Source organism: Sminthopsis crassicaudata, chromosome 2 (genome assembly GCF_048593235.1).
Source record: "Sminthopsis crassicaudata isolate SCR6 chromosome 2, ASM4859323v1, whole genome shotgun sequence".
NCBI classification, from domain to species: Eukaryota; Metazoa; Chordata; class Mammalia; order Dasyuromorphia; family Dasyuridae; genus Sminthopsis; species Sminthopsis crassicaudata.
The window spans coordinates 256,695,193-256,714,247 of record NC_133618.1 but is presented as its reverse complement, the minus strand read 5'-3'; the positions used below and the strand labels follow the sequence as shown (position 1 = coordinate 256,714,247).

The window sequence follows — 19,055 nt, the reverse complement described above, 5'->3', positions numbered from 1 at the left end:
AAAAATGCATTGGCAGAAATCTTGAGCCCTAACTTGATTATATAAGTGGAGAGTAGAGCACAGATGGGAGAGAAGATAAGATTTGGGAGTTTTTACTGTATATGTGAATTGAGGTGACACAGAAATTATAAATGTGGTTAACTAACTGATAGGATGATAGTGTTCTTGACAGTTTTGAGCCAACTTTCTACCCATTAGGCAGTCCTGTTAAAACAGGAAATTATTTTAAATTATTTCAGTCTGGCATGGCTTAATTTTAATGAAGCAGTGCTGCTGGCTTCATGTGTTCACAAGTTCCTTTCCTAGATGTTAACTAACAATTCTTTTATTAATATGCCTAAGAATATTGCAAGAAGTCTAAGTCAAAAACATCACTGTTATTGTTATTCTTAAACTGGGATAACATTTTTCCTTCTCCAGTTCTGTAGAGTTTCTCTTATTCTCTACACTCTGCAGAGATTCCTGATCTTAGTGGCTCAGCAATCATATCTGCTTTGTCTTTCAGAACCTGAGGATGTAGTTCATATAGACCAGGTGATTTCAACTCATCATGGGGAGCTATTTTAACCTAAATCTAATGGTGACATATATATATATATATATATATATATATATATATATATATGATGAGGTCATTGTTACTATTATCTCTTTACTTAGCTTTAGATATTAGCCATTATTATTTTATCTTTTAGTCTTTTCAAGTTTTTTCCTTGCAAGAGAACATATCAGCAAAATTAGACTTGTGAACAGTGCTTCTTCTCTGTTAGCAGTTTTCATTGTCCCATTTACCCTGAATATGGATCTTAATCTCATTCTTCATTCTCTTCTTTTCAATTGTAGATTTTTTTTTTAATCAAAATTTTTGTCCTTGGCTTTCCTCTTTGTCCTTAGCATTCCCAATACTATTCAATTCTTGTATATCTGTTGAACTCTTTAAATATACTTCCTTTGCCCTTTTTTTATTGTTGTTGTTGTTGTTGTTGTTGTTGTTGTTGTTGGAATTGTTTCACTTTGTGTCTTCAATATTTCATTCTTGGAAACTTCTAATTCCTTTTATTGATCTCACTCTGAAATTTTAAATCATGGGATTCTAGCCATGATTTTTGTGAATACTTTGAAACATTTTTCTCCCCAAATCCAGAAGGTATGATAAGATTATTTTTGGCTTTCTTGAAATCCACTATGAAAAATCTGTGATAGAATAATATGTTTTGGACTTGGATTTATAATCATTTTCTCTTGTTGGTAAGAATAATATCCTAACTAAATTCTCTCCTTCCCTGATTCCTCTATCTTTTGAAGGATAAAAATCAACATTAAGTTAGGAATATATTTGTTCTTCTTTTGCTAGAAAAAAGTTCCAGCAGATCTTTGCAAAATTGAAGTCTCTCATCATTCTGAGGCTCAAAATTTGTTCCTAAATTCCTCTTCTATTTTTTTTCCCCCTGTGTAGGTAATCGGTAGTATTACTAATATTTCTGCCTCAATAGATTTTCATTCAGATGCAGTCTTTTGTTTCTTTGTGTTGGTAATATCTGGACAAAGATTTCACTTCATTTATCCTGTTTCTTAATGAATAAGGCAGACTTTTTATAGCCTTATTCCAGTCATAGATTTCATTTTACCTAAGTCTCAGTGATAATGATGAGAAACAAATATGCCTCTTTTTGTTAATATCTTTAGTTAAGGGAGTAGCTAGGTGGCGCAGTGGATAGAGCACCAGCCTTCAATTCAGGAGGACCCCAGTTCAAATCTGGTCTCAGACACTTAACACCTCCTAGCTATGTGACCCTGGGCAAGTCACTTAGCCCCAGCCTCAGGGGGGGGGATATATATATATATATATATATATATATATATATATATATATATATATATATATATATCTCCTTAGTTCATCTTATTTGAATTGATCACTGGAGAGCTAATATTGTGAATCCTTGACCATACTCACAGAGTCAGATTCTAGAGTTCATCAGACTTTTGATCTTTTCAGACTTATCTGTGATTTTATATAATCATTTTAGAAAAGTTATTCAAGTTGAGTCTGCATCAAGTTTCTCATAGGTGAAATCTTTCTTACCTTTTGAGGATAAAACTGGATCTGTTATTTCTTTGGTTAGAGAACTCTTCATTAGTAGAGAATTACTAATGGAGATTGGCAGCTAACTACTCTATTGAACTTAGGGTCTTAACAGTGTTCTGGGGTTCAGAGATAAGGTAAATTTCTCAGGCTTCCAATTCACAGTAATGTCAGAAGTGTGACTTAAACTCAATTTAATTTCAAGACCATTTATATAGCATGTCACATCCTCTCTAATAATAACACCATTCAGAATTAACAAATGATTGATAAGGATCTTGTGAATGTTATATTACGATTTTTATTCTTAAAGAATATTTGTGTAGTGTAGCAGAAAATGTTAGGTCTTGTCATTTATATCACTGATTTCACAAGTAACATTTTTATGCGATTCATATGTATTTTAACAGTTATTTGATGAGTTATCACTTTAAAGGCTTTAAAATAACTTGCTTGTCTCCTGAACTTTCTCAAATGTTTTACTGCTTCCCTCAAATCTGGATGCAGTAAATGGAATCATGACCTACAGAGCAAACATTACTGCTGTATTCTATGCAGTTTACCAAATCCCAAAAGAATCTCAGTGACTATCTACTAGAATGTATACATGAAAAAAATCACCACTACAATAAAATGTAGATTTAATAAAAAGAAAATAAGTTTTTTACTTTCAAATTATTTTTTGTTAAATAACCAGATATTCAAGTTGCATAATATAGAAATTTTTCTAGTCCTGCTTTGCATATAATTCATAGTGTTACTTTAAGTAAGTAAAGCTTTAGTTTATCCATACATACAAGCAGAAATTACAATATGTGGATGTGTCTCTCCAGTTCCAGCATTTTAAGATTATTTGATATTAAATGGGGTGAAAGCAAAGGGTTTAGAGCAGGGATTCTTCCATCTTTTTTTGTGACTTGAATGTCTGGCACTTTGAACCCCATTAAGATAATATATTTAAATACATAAAGTAGAATCCATAGAATTAGAAAAGGAAACCAATTTGAAATACAATTATCAAGATATTTGTAAAACACAAGTTTGTGAACTCCAATTTAGAATCCTCTTTCCTCTCATTTCTGATATAACCTACATACATTCATATACCTGTATTGTGTATGTATGTGTATACACATATGCAGTTCTACCTTACAAAAATAAGACCCATTCTCTATTTGGTAAGTTTTCAAAATACATGTAGAATCAGTTTTTGAAGGAAGAAATACAAATGATTAATGGTGGAAAAAATGTTCCAAATTACTAATTAGGAAAATGCAAATTAAATCAACCCTCAGTTCTATCCCACATCTATCAGATTGGCACAGTTGACCAAAAAAAAAGATATACAAATTTTAGAGTTTTAGGGGAACAGGTATACCAATGTACTATTAACTCTGGAACTCTGAATTGTCATGATCATTCTTGAAAGCAATTTGGAATTATTAGTAAAAAGTTATTATATTATGGATATTTTGACCTAATAATTTGAAACATGCCCTCCTGGCAGTTACAATTACTAGTCTGCCCTAGGCCCAACAGAGTACCTTTATAACCACTGACCTTTGCAATGTCAACTCTAACCGGTTCTTCTCCTCTGAGGCCTTCAAAGGTCTCTGGCCACGATTTCTTGAATCTGTAGTTTAATAACCAGTAGCACGCTCAAGAACAGCCATGTGTAATCTTAAAAGCCTTTATTATACCTACTCACATAATGCCCTGACTTACTGCCCTGACTTGTTAGCTCCCTAGTGAACATGAAGACCCATGTGTTCACTACCAAACTCCTTACCTCTCTGGGCTATCCATCAGCTTTGCTTGGCTTGGCTACCCCAGGTTAGAGAGCCAGGTTAAAGAGAGTGGCTGCTGTCTGCAGTGGGCTTATAAAGGGCCTGTGAGGTCACACACACAGCCAACCAGCAAGAGAGCTGTCACCCATTACGAAGCTATCTCAATATGGACAGGATCCCACCCACAGGGGAGTCCTATATCCACAGAGATTACTTCTAGGCCACTCAATCTCCTGTTGTGCTGTGTCCGCCTATTTAAAGGACCCTTACAATTCCCTTCTCTTGTTTTGCGGGAACCACACATCTCATCAAGCTAAACTTTTAGCACCAGCTATAGTTCACTTGAACCATGAGATATTAGAGTGTTATGCCCAAGGAGGTACAAAGCAGCAGATCAGTAAACAGAAGTATGACAATGAGAACTAGGCTCAACAGTGGCCCAAGTGTTCAACCCATTCATTAAAGTCATACTCAAGGAGATAATAAGCCAAAGAGGTTGGATGCCAATGAGGTAGGATGTCATCACTGAGGTGGGAAGTCAACAAGGTAAAACATCACAATTCTAGTTAACAATTAAATATCAGTGAGGTAGGTTGTCACAATTCTAGTTACATTTATCACAATCCTAGAGCAATTCTAGCTTATCAGAATTCTCTATTGCACTTTTCACAATTCTAGACCAATTCTAGTTTCACAGGTGCACATAAGCAAAGTCATGTCCATTAACATTGTCTCAATAACAATGGCAGCTGGGTGTGTTGATTTTTCACCCACTAATTTAAAAGCATAGAGCAAAGTCTCTCCCCAGGCCACCATATGGCAAGTAGCCATGGGAGAAGCAAGCAGGCCCATTGTCCATTTACAGTCTTTATATTGCATATCACCCAAAACAGTCCATTTAAGCTGCTACACTGGAACTGTCTGCTGTCTCTGGTGTCACAGTCAGGAGGGACATTGCTGCCATCAGCGTCTGAAGGGCTGCTGATATCTGGCTGGTCCCTCTGGGCTGTTGTCTGGTCCTTCTCTTGGATCCCCAGGTCACAAATGTCTCTGGTGGGGATGAACTCTGCTGCTGGATCTGCACCTAGGAAAGAATGTACCCGGGGCCCAACTTGGGCCTTTCCAAATGCCATCCAGGCCTTTCCACATCACAGTGGAAACAAAGTTGTTGTCAAAAAGATGAACAAAAGTCAGACAAAAGTTAGTCATTCTGTCACTTAGCTGCACTTTCTGTGTATGCCCGAAGTGCATTGCTAAGGTAAAATGCAAAGAATTTAAAAATGTAAAACCAAAATAATTTAAAAATATAAAATCAAAATAGTAATGTAAAATCAAAATACTTTAAAGATGTAAAATCAAAATAACTTAAAAATGCAAAATCAAAAGAATTTAAAAATGTAAAATCAAAATTTAAAAATTGCAAGCAATCACATATATGTATTGCCACATCTTGTGCATATCCCAAAATTCCCTTCTCTTGTTTAAAAGAGAAGATCTTGGGGATATAGTCTGTGCAGTAATGACTTTACTAGTAGGATTATAAGAAATGCCAATGGAATGGTCAAAGTCAAATTCAATGCAAAAACACCTAAAGGCAAAATATTTGTAAGTCAATCCATAAACTGTCTTAAATGCATATGAAATTTCTGCAATGGAAAAATGGTTGATTACAAGTCTAGCTGCTTCTCCAGATTGGAATGAAGCCATAATGTCCGTTGGTCTTAACACATTAAATTTCAAACCATAAGACTTTTGTCCTATAGGGAGTATAGGAGAGTGAAAGAAAGATAAGCTGTGTAGCCTTCTGCCATGCTCTTAGCTCCCTCTTTAGTTATCTCAGTTTGCAAATATAAGACTCTAACAGCCTGATTGTAAATGATTTGAAGGTCCACTCTGAAAATGGACATGTAGGGTATAATATTTATCTGAGCACTTTGTCACTCGCTCTCGAAGTTCTTAAAAGAGCTGATACCTTTTCAGTGGTCTGCCACTCATACAGTTAATGAAAAAAGAACACTCGGCTATGAAAGCTTCAATCCATCATATCCCTGAATTCTTTTGCCTAAAATCAAAGTTTGAGTTTCTGATACCAAATTGTACTTCAGAAGTGTGAATCAATAAATCTGATATTACTTTTCCTCCTGGGTCAAAGATCACACACTGTCTATTTATTCTAGTGATTAAAACAGCAAATTTCCAAACCATTCTAAACATAAACACTGTTTTATAAGTACTCCTAGGGGGTTGGGAAATCAAGCCCACCTGTGGAAGTAGAAAATCCACGAAGTAAGAAAAGAGGAGTTCCAACTCTCCAAAGACTATCCTAGCAGTTTTATAAGTATAAAACTCCACTCTCTCTAACTGCAAGGTCTTATTCCTGTAAGGTTTCTTAGAAATTAACTGAACTGTATTTAAAAAATTTTTCTGATTATAGTCAATACACCACAATTCCTTTTTGCCTTGGGCCATAAAGCCTATTCCTGTCTTTTGAAATGAAGACACAGGAGTTTTGAATGGATTACAGGGCAGTGCTGATGATATTACAGCCCTTCCTTTTCCTCCTCCTCCTTCTCCCTTGGCCCATGAAAGTGGGGCTGAAGGAAGAGGATCAGGAATTAGAAAAATTCCCCACAGGCTGATTTAGAATCTAACCTGAGCTTTGCACATAAGAACTAAACTTCTTCTCAATGGAAGAGTAATCAATAAATTCCTTAAAACAATAATGCAAGAGGTAAACCAACAAAACGCTAAGAATTTCTCCAACTGAAGTCCATGTGGTTTCCCTCCTTAGCTTCAGCCACTGGTTTGATCTTTTCCTGTTTTATCTGTAGTAACCTAGCTTTTTCTTCTTTCTCTATCTCAACCTGTAATTTAACCTGCAATTCCAGTAACTCTTTTTTTAATTGTTTACTGTTCTATTTTTAACTCAACTTTTAGTTGTTGCATTTTATACTCTATACTGTCATACATACACATTAGCTTTAGGTTGCTCCCCCTCCGAGCTGTATTTAATGGGTGTGGAGATAGCCTTCTCAGAGCTTGATTACAAGCTTCCTGCTGTTCTTCAGTGGTGATCTTTGTTAAAAGATCTTCCATCTGGCTCTTTAACCTATTTATATAAGCATTATGTTCAGCTGTATCCTTGAGCCTGACCCCAGAGTTACCTGGGTCCATATTACCTGCCTTCCCTCCTAAGTGGCGTTTCTACCGGATCTTTCAGAATCTTAATTCTGAATATTAAATATTTTCAAAACCTGATAATTCCTGATGCCCCACATTCAGGCGCCATTTGTAATATGCCCTCCTGGCAGTTACAATTACTAGTCTGCCCTAGGCCCACAGAGTATTTTTGACCACTGACCTTTGCAGTGTCAACTCTACCCGGCTCGTCTCTTCTGAGGCCTTCAAAGGTCTCTGGCCACGATTTCTTGAATCTGTAGTTTAATAACCAGTAGCACACTCAAGAACAGCCACATGTAATCTTAAAAGCCTTTATTATACCTACTCACATAATGCCCTGACTTACTGCCCTGACTTGTTAGCTCCTAGTGAACATGAAGACCCATGTGTTCACTACCAAACTCCTTACCTCTCTGGGCTATCCATCAGCTTTGCTTGGCTTGGCTACCCCAGGTTAGGGAGCCAGGTTAAAGAGAGTGGCTGCTGTCTGCAGTGGGCTTATAAAGGGCCTGTGAGGTCACACACAGCCAACCAGCAAGAGAGCTGTCACCCATTACGAAGCTATCTCAATATGGACAGGATCCCACCCACAGGGGAGTCCTATATCCACAGAGAATACTTCTGAGCCACTCAAATCTCCTGTTGCGCTGTGGCACCGCCCATTTAAAGGGCCCTTACAATAATTCTATTTACTAAACCATCCAAAGAGATCAAAGAAAATCGAAAAGAAACCTATCTATACAAAAATATAGCAGCTTTTTTTTGTTTTTGTTTTTGTTTTTGTTGCAAAGAACTGGAAATTAAGGGGGAGTGCACATCATTTTTGGAATGGCTAGATAAAAATACTACATATGAATGTAATGAAATACTGACTGGAAGGAATAATATTAGAGAAAGTTAGGAGGACTTAAATGATTTGATACAGAGTGAAGTAAGCAGAATTGGGAATCAGTAAAGTAAAGACAAATAACTTTAAAAGTTTAAGAACTCTGATCAATACAATTGCCCCACATAGTTCCACCAGGTTCATGATGGACCATGCTTATTTACCTACTGACAAAAATAAGTAATGGACTGTCTATAAATTGATAAATATATATATATCTTGGACATTGCCAGTTGAATGTTACAGTCAACTGTGTGGTTGTTCTTGATGACTGGATTCCAGTATGAAGATGTTAGTTCGATGGAAAAATAATCTTCCTGAAATGGGAACATTTCAGTTATTTCTCAGGCTTAGCTTTGAATCAAAAATTACATGAAGAATACCATATATAGGGGCAGCTAGGTGGTACAGTGGTTAGCGCACTAGCCCTGAAGTCAGGAGGACCTGAGTTCAAATCTCGCCTCAGACACATAACACTTCCTAGCTGTGAGACCCTGAGTAAGTCAATTAACCTCAATTGCCTCAGCAAAAAAGGAAAAAAAGAATAACATATACAGATAATCAAGTAATACAGATAAATAAAACCTCTCATCTAAACCTTCTCCTCACTCAGTATTTATGATGTTCAAGAGAATCCCAATTGCCTGCCAACTAACTAGCAGTGTAACTTTGTTTGCTTATTTATTAAAGGACAGAAGCATCTTGGTAAAGTTGAAGAGCTCATAGGGACCATCATTCTCCCAGAGTTCCTAGCCTTCTTCTGACTGTTACTTTGGGCAAGTCAGTTACTCTCCTTGGCCTCAGCTAGGTGCTTCAGTGGACTTCTGGACTTGGAGCCAGTTCAAATCAAACCTCTGAGACCAAAGAGCTTTATCACTTAACTGCTGCATGCCTTAAAATTTCTGTGTCTGTAAGATGGGAATAATAATGGTTTCTATCTCCCAGGACTATGGTGAGGATTATGTGAGATGTTTGTAAAGCACTTTGTTACCTTTAAATGCGAAACACTATGTGAATCAAATCTGGCCTCAGATACTTAACACTGCCTAGCTGTGACTCTTAACCCTAATTGCTTCAGGGGGAACACACACACACACACACACACACACACACACACACACACACACACTGTGAATGCTAGCTATCACTAATAATAATATTAGTGATAACAATTATTTAAAATGAAGTTGGTTGGATTAGATTATCCAACCTTCTTTTGATCCTATGAAAAATGGTTATTAAGTGAATATTAGCACTAACATTCATTCAGCAAATATTTGTCACATGCCTATTCTGTTTGGATTTATATGCTAAAAGCAGAAGGAGAATAGACACTAATGAGTTGATATGGTCTTTACACTAAGTAGCCTATAGTCTAATAGGAAGATAAGATAAACATGTAGTAGTAGTTTGAGGACCAAAAATATGCTGTGGGAGTGGGGATAGATTCAGGGAAATCTTCCTGGAGGAAGTGAAATGTTAGACTTCAGAAGAAAAGGAATTCAGCCAGTGAAGAAGAGGAAGGAAATTACAGACACTATGAATACTGCCTAAGAAATGGAACAGAACTGAAGCAGGAGAATACTGGGCTTGTTTGGAGGGTAGATTGCAGTTCAAGTTCAAGTACAGTGTGTGAGGATACTAGAAAGGAATTTAAAATTTTATTCAGTAGTCATTGACATTTTTGATTATTTTTTGTTGTGGTCTAGATAATAGTAGAATTACAGTGATTCAGGCAAAGTTTATTGGCCACATTAAAAGAGCGGTTACTAATGATTCCAAATCACCTTGAAAGGAGAGTGACTATCAAGTGTGTTGTAATGGGGTTTCTTTTATAAGGGTGGGCCATTCCACTTGTCACTAAGGTCTCTTTCAAAGTGAAATTTTGTAATTATTTTGAGAATGCTATGACCAGATCTATTTGTAAAAATACTATTTGAGTAGCATTGTGAAGGATAAAATAGAAATTAAGGTTGAAAAGTTATGATCAAAATCTGACAGTAGTCTATTCAAATTGTAATGTATTAGGGATATATTTGGGAATAGAGAGTTAAGGATGAATACCACAAATTGGAGAGGTAGAATTAATAGTATTTGATAAACTGGGGGAAGGTGAGGGAGAAGTCATAGAAAACTTGATTAAAGCCCTGAAAAGTAGTAAAATAGTCTAATAGTCTCTTTCAAGGCAAAAAGGACAGAAGGAATTTGAATAAATTGTAGGCACTTTGAGCAGTTGGTGATATTGAAATGGAGCTTGGTTTCTTCTGCCATCCATAAACACATGTTCATATGGATACATATACACTGAAGCATGGCCCCCTCTGCTGACAAAGTCATGCTTGACATTAATCCAACCCCTAGTAGAGTTCCTTTAGCCTTACTGCTTTTTGAATTGGAAGAAGTGAAAGACATGCTCTACATTTAATTAAGAGAGATGTATGAGAATATTAAAAGGTGGATCTGAATGCCTGAAGTAGTTATTTATCTTGATGTCCATATCTTTGTACATATTTTATATCGAATAGAGAAGATATGAAACTTGATCATTTCTTGGATCATTGCACTTCTTGGAGAATCTCTATACAGATAGTCTACATATATATATACATACATACATACATACCTACATATTAAGAGAGATGGGATTGGAAATGAAGATGAATCTATCTGCAAGATGTTTGTTAGAACGTTTGTATTACTGCTTATTTGAGCCTATAGCAGAGAACTGGATTGGTACTCTGGAGTCTGCATTAATTTCTTTTCCTTAGTGGTATCCTGAATTCCTTCTTTTCCCTCAGATTATCTTGGTTTTGGGATTGGGACCACATTAATTTAAAATATTATAATTGATAATAATATAATTGATATTGATTTGTGTAATAAATAATTGATACTTGTTTGATATAAAGTATTTTTTTTTTTTTTTTGGTACTGCATACCCACCCACTCACATGTATGTACATGTACATAGGCACACATATATGTATGTATGCATATCTTCATCTAAGGCCTTCAGTTTTAAATTGGGAGAATTCTTAATACGTCTAGAATAGGTTGGTGGATACCTCATGCCAAAATCAGGGAATTTTTTAGAGGTCAGATCATTGCAGATAGCATCAAAGTCAGATCCAAAAATATTTTTCCCCTCCTTTACATCTTCCTTATTAGTAAGAGCTTCTGTTGAAGTACTACCCACACCCATACACCCCCACCCATATCCCACTCACCCCCCATAATCCACACACACAGAGTTGATAATAAGATACTTCTTAGTGAATAATTGCTGATTCATCTATCAAGCTCATTGAATAATTATACAATTCTTAGGACCTTTCTGCCTCAGTTTTTAAATAATTCAATTAATGGTTAGCCTTGTTTTCTGAAATATAGTTTTGAGGATGCATAATGAAATTATACTTCAGTAAAAAAGCTAGTAGTAATTATATAACAGTAGATTTTTATAGTATCATTATTATTGACCTGAAATGAGCCTGAAACAAGAAATATAATCTTAATAAATTTTTTCTTCTTTATAGGTCTATCCAATGGTCCTGAAGCAGTGGAAATTGATGGCCTTCAGGAAGTGCCTCTCTGTAGCTGTCGAATGGAAACTCCAAAAAGTCGTGAGATCACCACTTTAGCTAACAATCAGTGTATGGCCACTGAAAGTGTAGACAATGAGGTAAATTACATCAGTTTCCTAACACATAAAGAAATTGAAATTGTTGACATTGGCATCAGAAAGCACAACTTTTCCATTTTATTTTATTTTATTTTATTTTATTTTTAAAGAAAAATGGGCTTTTGCAATGTTAAATTCCTTTGTAACAGCTTCAAGGATTTTGAAAATCAGGAAAATGTCATATAGGAAAGTTTATAAAATATTGAACTCCATGCAGAGCCACTTAAGTAAAATTATTTTTAGACTTGCTATTATATTTGTGTAATGCTTTTCTGGTCTTCTTACATTTGCTTCCCTTCCCTTGATTCAAATGACACTGCCCTCCTTTCTTTTCCTTGAACAAAAATAGTCCATTTTTGACTTTATGCATTTTCTTTTGTTGTCCCTCATGCCGATGTTCTCTTTCCTCATCTCTGCCTCCTGGCTTCCCTGACTTTCTTCTGTATCCTAGCTAAAATCCCACTTTCTACTGGAAGCCTTTTCTACCATCTCTTAACTCTAGTGTTTCCTCTCTTTTAGTTACTTCTGCTTTTTCCCTTTACATAACCTGTTTGTATATATTTGTTTACTTTTTTCCTTCTCCATTAGATTGTGAACTTCTTAAGAGCAGAATCTTCTTTTGTCTTTTTTTATATCCCCAGCACTTAGCATAGTGTTTGGTACATGATAAGTATATAATAAATTTTTATTGACTGGATCAACTTCTAAAAAGGAAGGATTTTTACACAAATTAACATTTGCTGAGTGAAAGTGAATTCATGAGTACTTTGAGATTTTATAAGTGAAGGCTTATGAGTATTTTTGTGAGGTTTTCTTCCGTCCTATCTAGAGGTGAAAGCAGGGCTTATTTTCATTAAATTAGAAGTCTAGGTAGGTATAGCTAATTTTCAGTTACCTAAGTCCATATCATGCACATTTTTTTTCTCCAGCAGCCTATATATTTTCTCATAAATCTAGTAATTTGATGTTGATTTCAAGCAGTCATTCATTTTCTCAGAATATTCAGATTATGCTCTAGACCCCTAAATGAATGTATGGTACTTGATTCTTAAGGAATCTAAAACTCTAGTGATTAGTTTTGTGACCTGGTAGTTATTTCCTTCCCATTGACCAGTTCTTTTGACCACCTTTCTTTATCCCAGCTTCCCAAGATGAATTATTTAAGATTTTCTGGATTTCCTACTTTGATTTTTTTTTGCTTTTTCTGAGCTCTCTTTGCCTCTTATCTCTAAGCTTCCTCCTCAACATTGTTTTACTGTCCCTTCTTTATCTCACCTTAATCTCCTGGTCAGCTTTCTGTGAATGGGAAAGGTTGAAGGAGAGAGAACTAAGGAAAAAAGATGGCCAGGAGAGAAGTGATAATTTCTCTGATTGTTAAAGCTCTCTCCTGTTTTTCTTCAGTAATTGTAAGGAGCTTGATCATGACAGAACAGGACTGCGCTCTGATTGAGCCTAGTCAATTGAATATATAGCATTTTATGATTTCTTTTGATTTGAATGTTTAGATTTTTTAGTCAAATCAGTAATAGTTGCTGTCTCAAAAATTTATCCACTTGTAGAAAAAATGAGACTCCTGAGACACTAATACAAATATCATGATTTTCTATATCTAGGTCTTCCTGGGGATTCTCTTTAGCTTCCAGACTTTTTTTTCTTCTCTCTCTCTCTCCCCTCTCCCCCCTCCCGGCAGTTGGGATTAAGTAACTTGCCCAGGGTCACACGTCTAGAAAGCAGTAAGTGTCTGAGGCTAGATTTGAACTTAGATCCTCTTGACTTCAGGGCTAGTGCTCTATCCACTGCACCACCTAGCTGCCCTACTTCCAGACTTTCATACTAATTGATTTATATTTCTCTTGGACTTGCTAAGCTTCTTTGGGATTCAGGCACTGTAGAGAGGCTGTCGATTCTTATGGGATTTCTTCTGTCTTAGATGGTTTGTGTTAATGAGTCCTGCAACTAATTGGAATTACTGAGAATTTACTATGGTTTTGGTTTTAGAGAATAAAAGAATTAAAAAAAGTAGTAATAGAGAATTTTAAAACTGGTTAAGAAATAAAATAACCCAAAGTAGAATGTTTATAAGGAGGATTAATTTATCAGGTTTTAAAACAAGTTTTTAGTAGTTGCTTAGTTTTCAAAATAGGTAAATTATATGTTGGTATGCTTTTACTTAACTTTAAAATCATAACTTCTGTGGAATATGTGATGAAATTCTTTTAATTTAAACATTTCTATGTGAACCTAAATAATAATAATATTGTTTCAGTCACATTTGCAAATAAGATCTCATGAACTCATTGATTTGGAAATTCCATCTAAAAATGCAAATTGGATCAGAGGAACATTCTTGCTGTCTATACCTCACTCTTTTTATGTGACAAGCCTATTCCCTCTTTATCTCATGTAATTACTCAGTGAAATTAAATGATGCTTTATAATTTATGAATAATAGCTTTTGACATATATTATTGTATTTAATCATCAGAAAAATAAAACTACACAGCCAGTAAGTGCCAAAAATCAAACTGAAACCAAAAAGATCCTACTCCACTCTTCTACCATTCTGACTCATGTCTTCATACTTTTGATGCTTTTTGGTACATTCTTGAATTTATGCAAAATAAGAATTCAAGGACAATTTTGTGACTGGAATAATCTCAGGCCATCACAGAGACCATTTCAGTTAGTTAATTTGCTTGAGTAGTGTCTATTGCTGGCATTGTCACATATGAAATAGTTTAATTCATTTACTTCATTTCTGATTAGAAAGTGATAAATTTCTTTTTGTGAAGAATCTAAAATATGTCTTTATTTCTCACTTGTTCTTAAGTTCCTTTTGGAGCTTAAATTGACTGAATAAAAGCATTTTTTTCCCTTTGGGTAATTGACTTTATCATATTATAATTGAATTTGTTTTATTGTTGTGATTACAGTTGGGCAGGTGCACAAACAGTGTGGTTAAATATGAATTGATGCGTCCATCAAACAATGTTCAGCTCTTGGTGCTATGTGAGGATCACAGAGGGAAAATGGTGAAACATCAGTGTTGCCCTGGTTGTGGGTACTTCTGCACAGCTGTAAGTCTCAATTGATCCAAGATATGGCCTATAATTTGCATTACATAATATCAGTTGCATATTTTTAAAATAAATATTACCTTTATCTGTTGCTCTGTTTTACTTATATATATATATATATATCTTACCCTTTGCATTACTCTCACTTGTTTTTCTTTGGCTCTGTCTGGATATATCAACTGCAAAAAGGCGATTTAAATAACAATATTTTAAGAATTGGACCATCATTTTATTTTATTTTTTTTAAGTATTGAGAAACACTTACCTTTTCTCCTCTCTTTTCTAAAAGTGGCTCTTTATCACCAAATCCCCCAAAAGTGTTATCTTATTCTTTCTTACTAGAAATAATGACTTACTTACCTAAGTCAGGGAATCCACTTTTTTTCTAGTATTGTTTTTTACCCTGGACAAAATTAATACATTTTTGTTAAGGAACACAAAGCTAACTAATTCCTTTGGGTATTTTCTCCATAATTATGTTGTGTTCTCTTCCTAGAATATTCAGAAATTTTGTTGAGATGAAATGAAAGAAGAGGAATCAAATCTTTAATCAATGTATTTATACTTAATTTATGAAATATGAATATATTTGTCCCTCTCCTTTGTTAAATACTACTCTTTCTTATCTAACTTTGTTTACATTTATAAATCACTTAACACATACAAAATGAGTTACCTCATTTGAATCTCATTTACAATTATGAAGTTAGCATAATAATACCCTTTCTTTATAGATAAAAAATCTGGTTTCAAAAAGGTTAAGTAATTTGTGATTTGCTTTAGAAACACATACTAAGTAAGTAAGTGAACTAGCCAATGCTTGTAAACTACAGGTCTTTGAACCCTCTCTTGTGTAGGATTTCTTAACATGCATCCGAGAACTTGATTTTTTTTTTTTGGGGGGGGGTTTGGTAACTTTTATTTTCTTTGTAACGCTTATCTGTTTTACGTATTTAAAATATTATTTGAGGAGGTCCATGTCCTTCTCCAGACTGCTGTGAGTCTATGACACTCAAAAAAAGGTTAAGAATTCCTGTTCTAGTTCTTTTTGCTTCTTATAAGGGATGAGGATCAGTTAATATTGGTAAGCCATACTGTTTTTATTCCAAATTTTAAATATTTTATAGTAGCCAAATTTAAAAAAATAATTAGAGCATATTTAATTGCCATTATTTTGAGGGGGGAAAATCTAAGAGGCAGCTAGGTGGCGCAATGGATAGAGCACCAATGCTGAAGTTAAGAAGACCTGAGTTCAAATTTGGCCTCAGACACTTAACACTTCCTAGCTGTGTGACATCCTGGGCAAGTCACTTAACCTGTGCTGCCTTGGCAAAAAAAAAAAAAAAATCTAATACCGTATTTCTTTGTAGAGGGAACACATCTTTAGAATTCCTAAGCAACATCTTTCATAATTTCTGCTACTTTTCTCAAATTTCATTGTGAGTATTTTCATGATTATTGCTGTTTTTGTGATTCATGAAATATGAACTAAGGTTGTATTTTCATTTTTATGTTACAGAGTTGATAACATTGTAAATTGTTATGACTTGATAATTAAAAATTTGGAGTTCTGTTTTGTGTTGAAGAAACCCCTTTATCTTTAATCTCTCTCTCTTTTTTGTGGAATAGGGACAGCCTTTGTATTGTTCTTGCCTCTTAGAAACTATCTTGCCATTAGTATCACTCAAGTGATCTCTTCCATTTTGAAGTCTATTCCATCTATGAAACTATTTGTCATTCTTGTCGTCATTGTCTTATGATTTCTGTGACATGCTCCGATTTTATTTCATGGCTTTAACATTTTACTTATATGTTCTCCCTGACAACAATAACAGCAATGACATTTAGTTATTTTTAGATTTTTATATTTCATTTGATCCTTACAAAAATCCTATTAGGGAATTGCTATTACAAAATCACATTTTATAGATAAGGAAAATGAGCCAAAGAGAGGTTAATTGACTTGCCCAGGATCATAGTGCTAGTAATTATGTAGACAGGATTTGAACTCATTTCTTTCTGATCTAAATTGTAGCAATTTATCCACTAGGCTACCCAGTTTGCATTATTCTTGGTGAATTCAACACATACCAAAGGTTTATGAACTTTTTAATATTCTGATTTTTTCCATTACTCTTCTTTAAGTTAATTCTAGTTCACTTAGACACTGACATAAGTTTTTTATTTTAGATTTTGTTATATTTAGAATTGTTCATCTATAATCTTCCACGGTTCCCTTATATTTGAATGTCTTCTCTTCAATCATTTTGATCCATAGCCCTTTTCTTTCCAGTCACTCATCATACTTTTGTTCTTATTCTCAGTAGAAATTTAGATCCAGACCATCCAATATACATTTCAATTTTTCTAATCTTCACTAATTTTTTTCTGTCTTTTAACCTGACTTCTTTCATTCCTGTCAGAATAAATTTTTTAAAAAGTCTTTTTTCTTTGACAAGGTTGATAATTCCTGAAATGCTTTTATTTGCTCCCACTTTTTTCTGAAATCTTGTCATTATTTTCTCAATTTCTACTAGTTGTTATTTGTATTCTCACTATCCTAAAAAAGAAACTAACATCCTGTTACTAAAATTATTAAGCTACATAGGAGCTTCTCCTTCCTTCCCTTTTTTCACAAGACTTCTTAAAAGAATCATTTACTACTTCAACTTACTCAGTTTTCATTCATTAATAGTTTATAATACCACTTTATTTTCTTCCCAGTTGATTGAAATTGCCTTCTCAAACTTCATTAGTGTGACCTTCCTGATTAACACATCCAGAAACATTTTCTCAGTCCTCTTCTTCCTTGTTTTTTCTCTATATTAGTAGTTCTCAAACTTTTTTTGATATTTGGACCCAGTAACACTTTAAAAAAATATTGAGGATTTCTCCAAATAACTTTTATGTGGATTATATCTATAGATATTTAAATGTAACACAAATAAAATATCTTAGTATCATGTTTATCATGTTGAAAATAAAATGGTCTCTGGAGACCCCCAGAGATCCCTGAATCACATTTGGATTCTTTCATATGACAATGTTGCCCTTTCCCTCTTTTTGGGGTAGAGGGGAAGGATTTTGCTTTTACTTTTACTGAAGTTCTCTGGTTGTGGTAATTCATTGCTAATTTCTGCCTCAGAGCTTCTGTCTTCTCCCTGCTTGCTTTTCCTTTTTTTTTTTTGTACTCTCCTTCAAAGAACTAATTACTTCACTGGTTGTATTTATTTAGATGAATTTGATGGTAGTTTGTATATTTCATTAGCTCTTCCCTTTCAAGACTTCTAGCTGCACATTAACTGTATTCTGGATATCTCCATTAGCACCCCACAACTCTTATCTGCTCAAAACTCTAGCTCATTATTGTATATCTTATACCGGATCTTCCTTTCCCCTGATTTTCTCAGTTTTTATCAGTGGTATTTTTCATTGTATTTTTTGATTCTTCCTTTTCCCTTGTCCCCATATCTAGTAATTTGTTTCATTTGGTCTTCTCCATTCCATTTATACCAATATATTACTGCAAGCTGTCATTGCTTTCACCTCCCTTTTTTATTTAAATCAATTTACTTTTTTTTGGTTTTTTGGAGACAATTGGGGTTGTCACTTGCCCAGGGTCACAGCTAGGAAGTGTTAAGTGTCTGAGATCAGATTTGAATTTAGGTCTTCTTGATTTCAGGGCTGGTGTTCTATCCACTGTACCGCTTCACTGCCCTAATTTAATTCAATTTAGCAAGCTTTTTGACACTTATAATATCAAGAGCATTCTTCTATTTATTTGTTAATATTCTAGGCTTCTCATGAGATTGATGATCTTGTGAGGGGATAAGACACATAAAGTATATACATATTGGTACCCTTTTGCCTTTAGACCCTCTCCTCTCCCTTCTAATATCAAGTTTATCTTTCTGTAACACTTCTGATCATTATTCTGGTGATCTAAAATAGGCGTTCTTAATCTTTTTTGAGATCATGGACCCCTTTCGCATTCTTGTAAAACCCATAGATTCCTTCTCATAATTATGTTTTTAAATAAGTGAAAAAAAATAACAAATTTCAGTTAGAAGTTAAAGATGTAATATTTTTCCCCCTTTTAAGTTCATGAAGCTCTTGAATTTTATCCATGAAACTCTTGATGTCCCTGGATTCCTGGTTAAGAACATTTGGTACCAAACTTCAGTCTTCTTCCCCCTATCTAACCAAATTGTCTACTAAATTAAGCTCAGAGTCTTTGTTCTGATTCAGATCCCTTGCCATTTTTCTAGTCTTTTCTCTGTAACATTTTTGATTACTCTCTTTTCATATAATATTCAATTAATTCCTTCAGATATATTCTCTCTATGAACTGTTACCC

General features: G+C 34.5%; 1 protein-coding gene across 21 annotated transcripts in view; it reads left to right on the top strand.

The window, feature by feature from the left end:
• Positions 1-19,055, top strand: part of EHMT1 (euchromatic histone lysine methyltransferase 1) — a 265,726-nt gene that overhangs the window by 161,204 nt on the left and 85,467 nt on the right. For all 21 annotated transcript variants that reach the window (XM_074288973.1, XM_074288966.1, XM_074288986.1 and 18 more), the window contains 2 exons: positions 11,476-11,621; positions 14,555-14,698. In XM_074288973.1, coding sequence (XP_074145074.1) covers positions 11,476-11,621; positions 14,555-14,698 — 290 coding nt within the window. The remainder of the gene's footprint in view (positions 1-11,475; positions 11,622-14,554; positions 14,699-19,055) is intronic.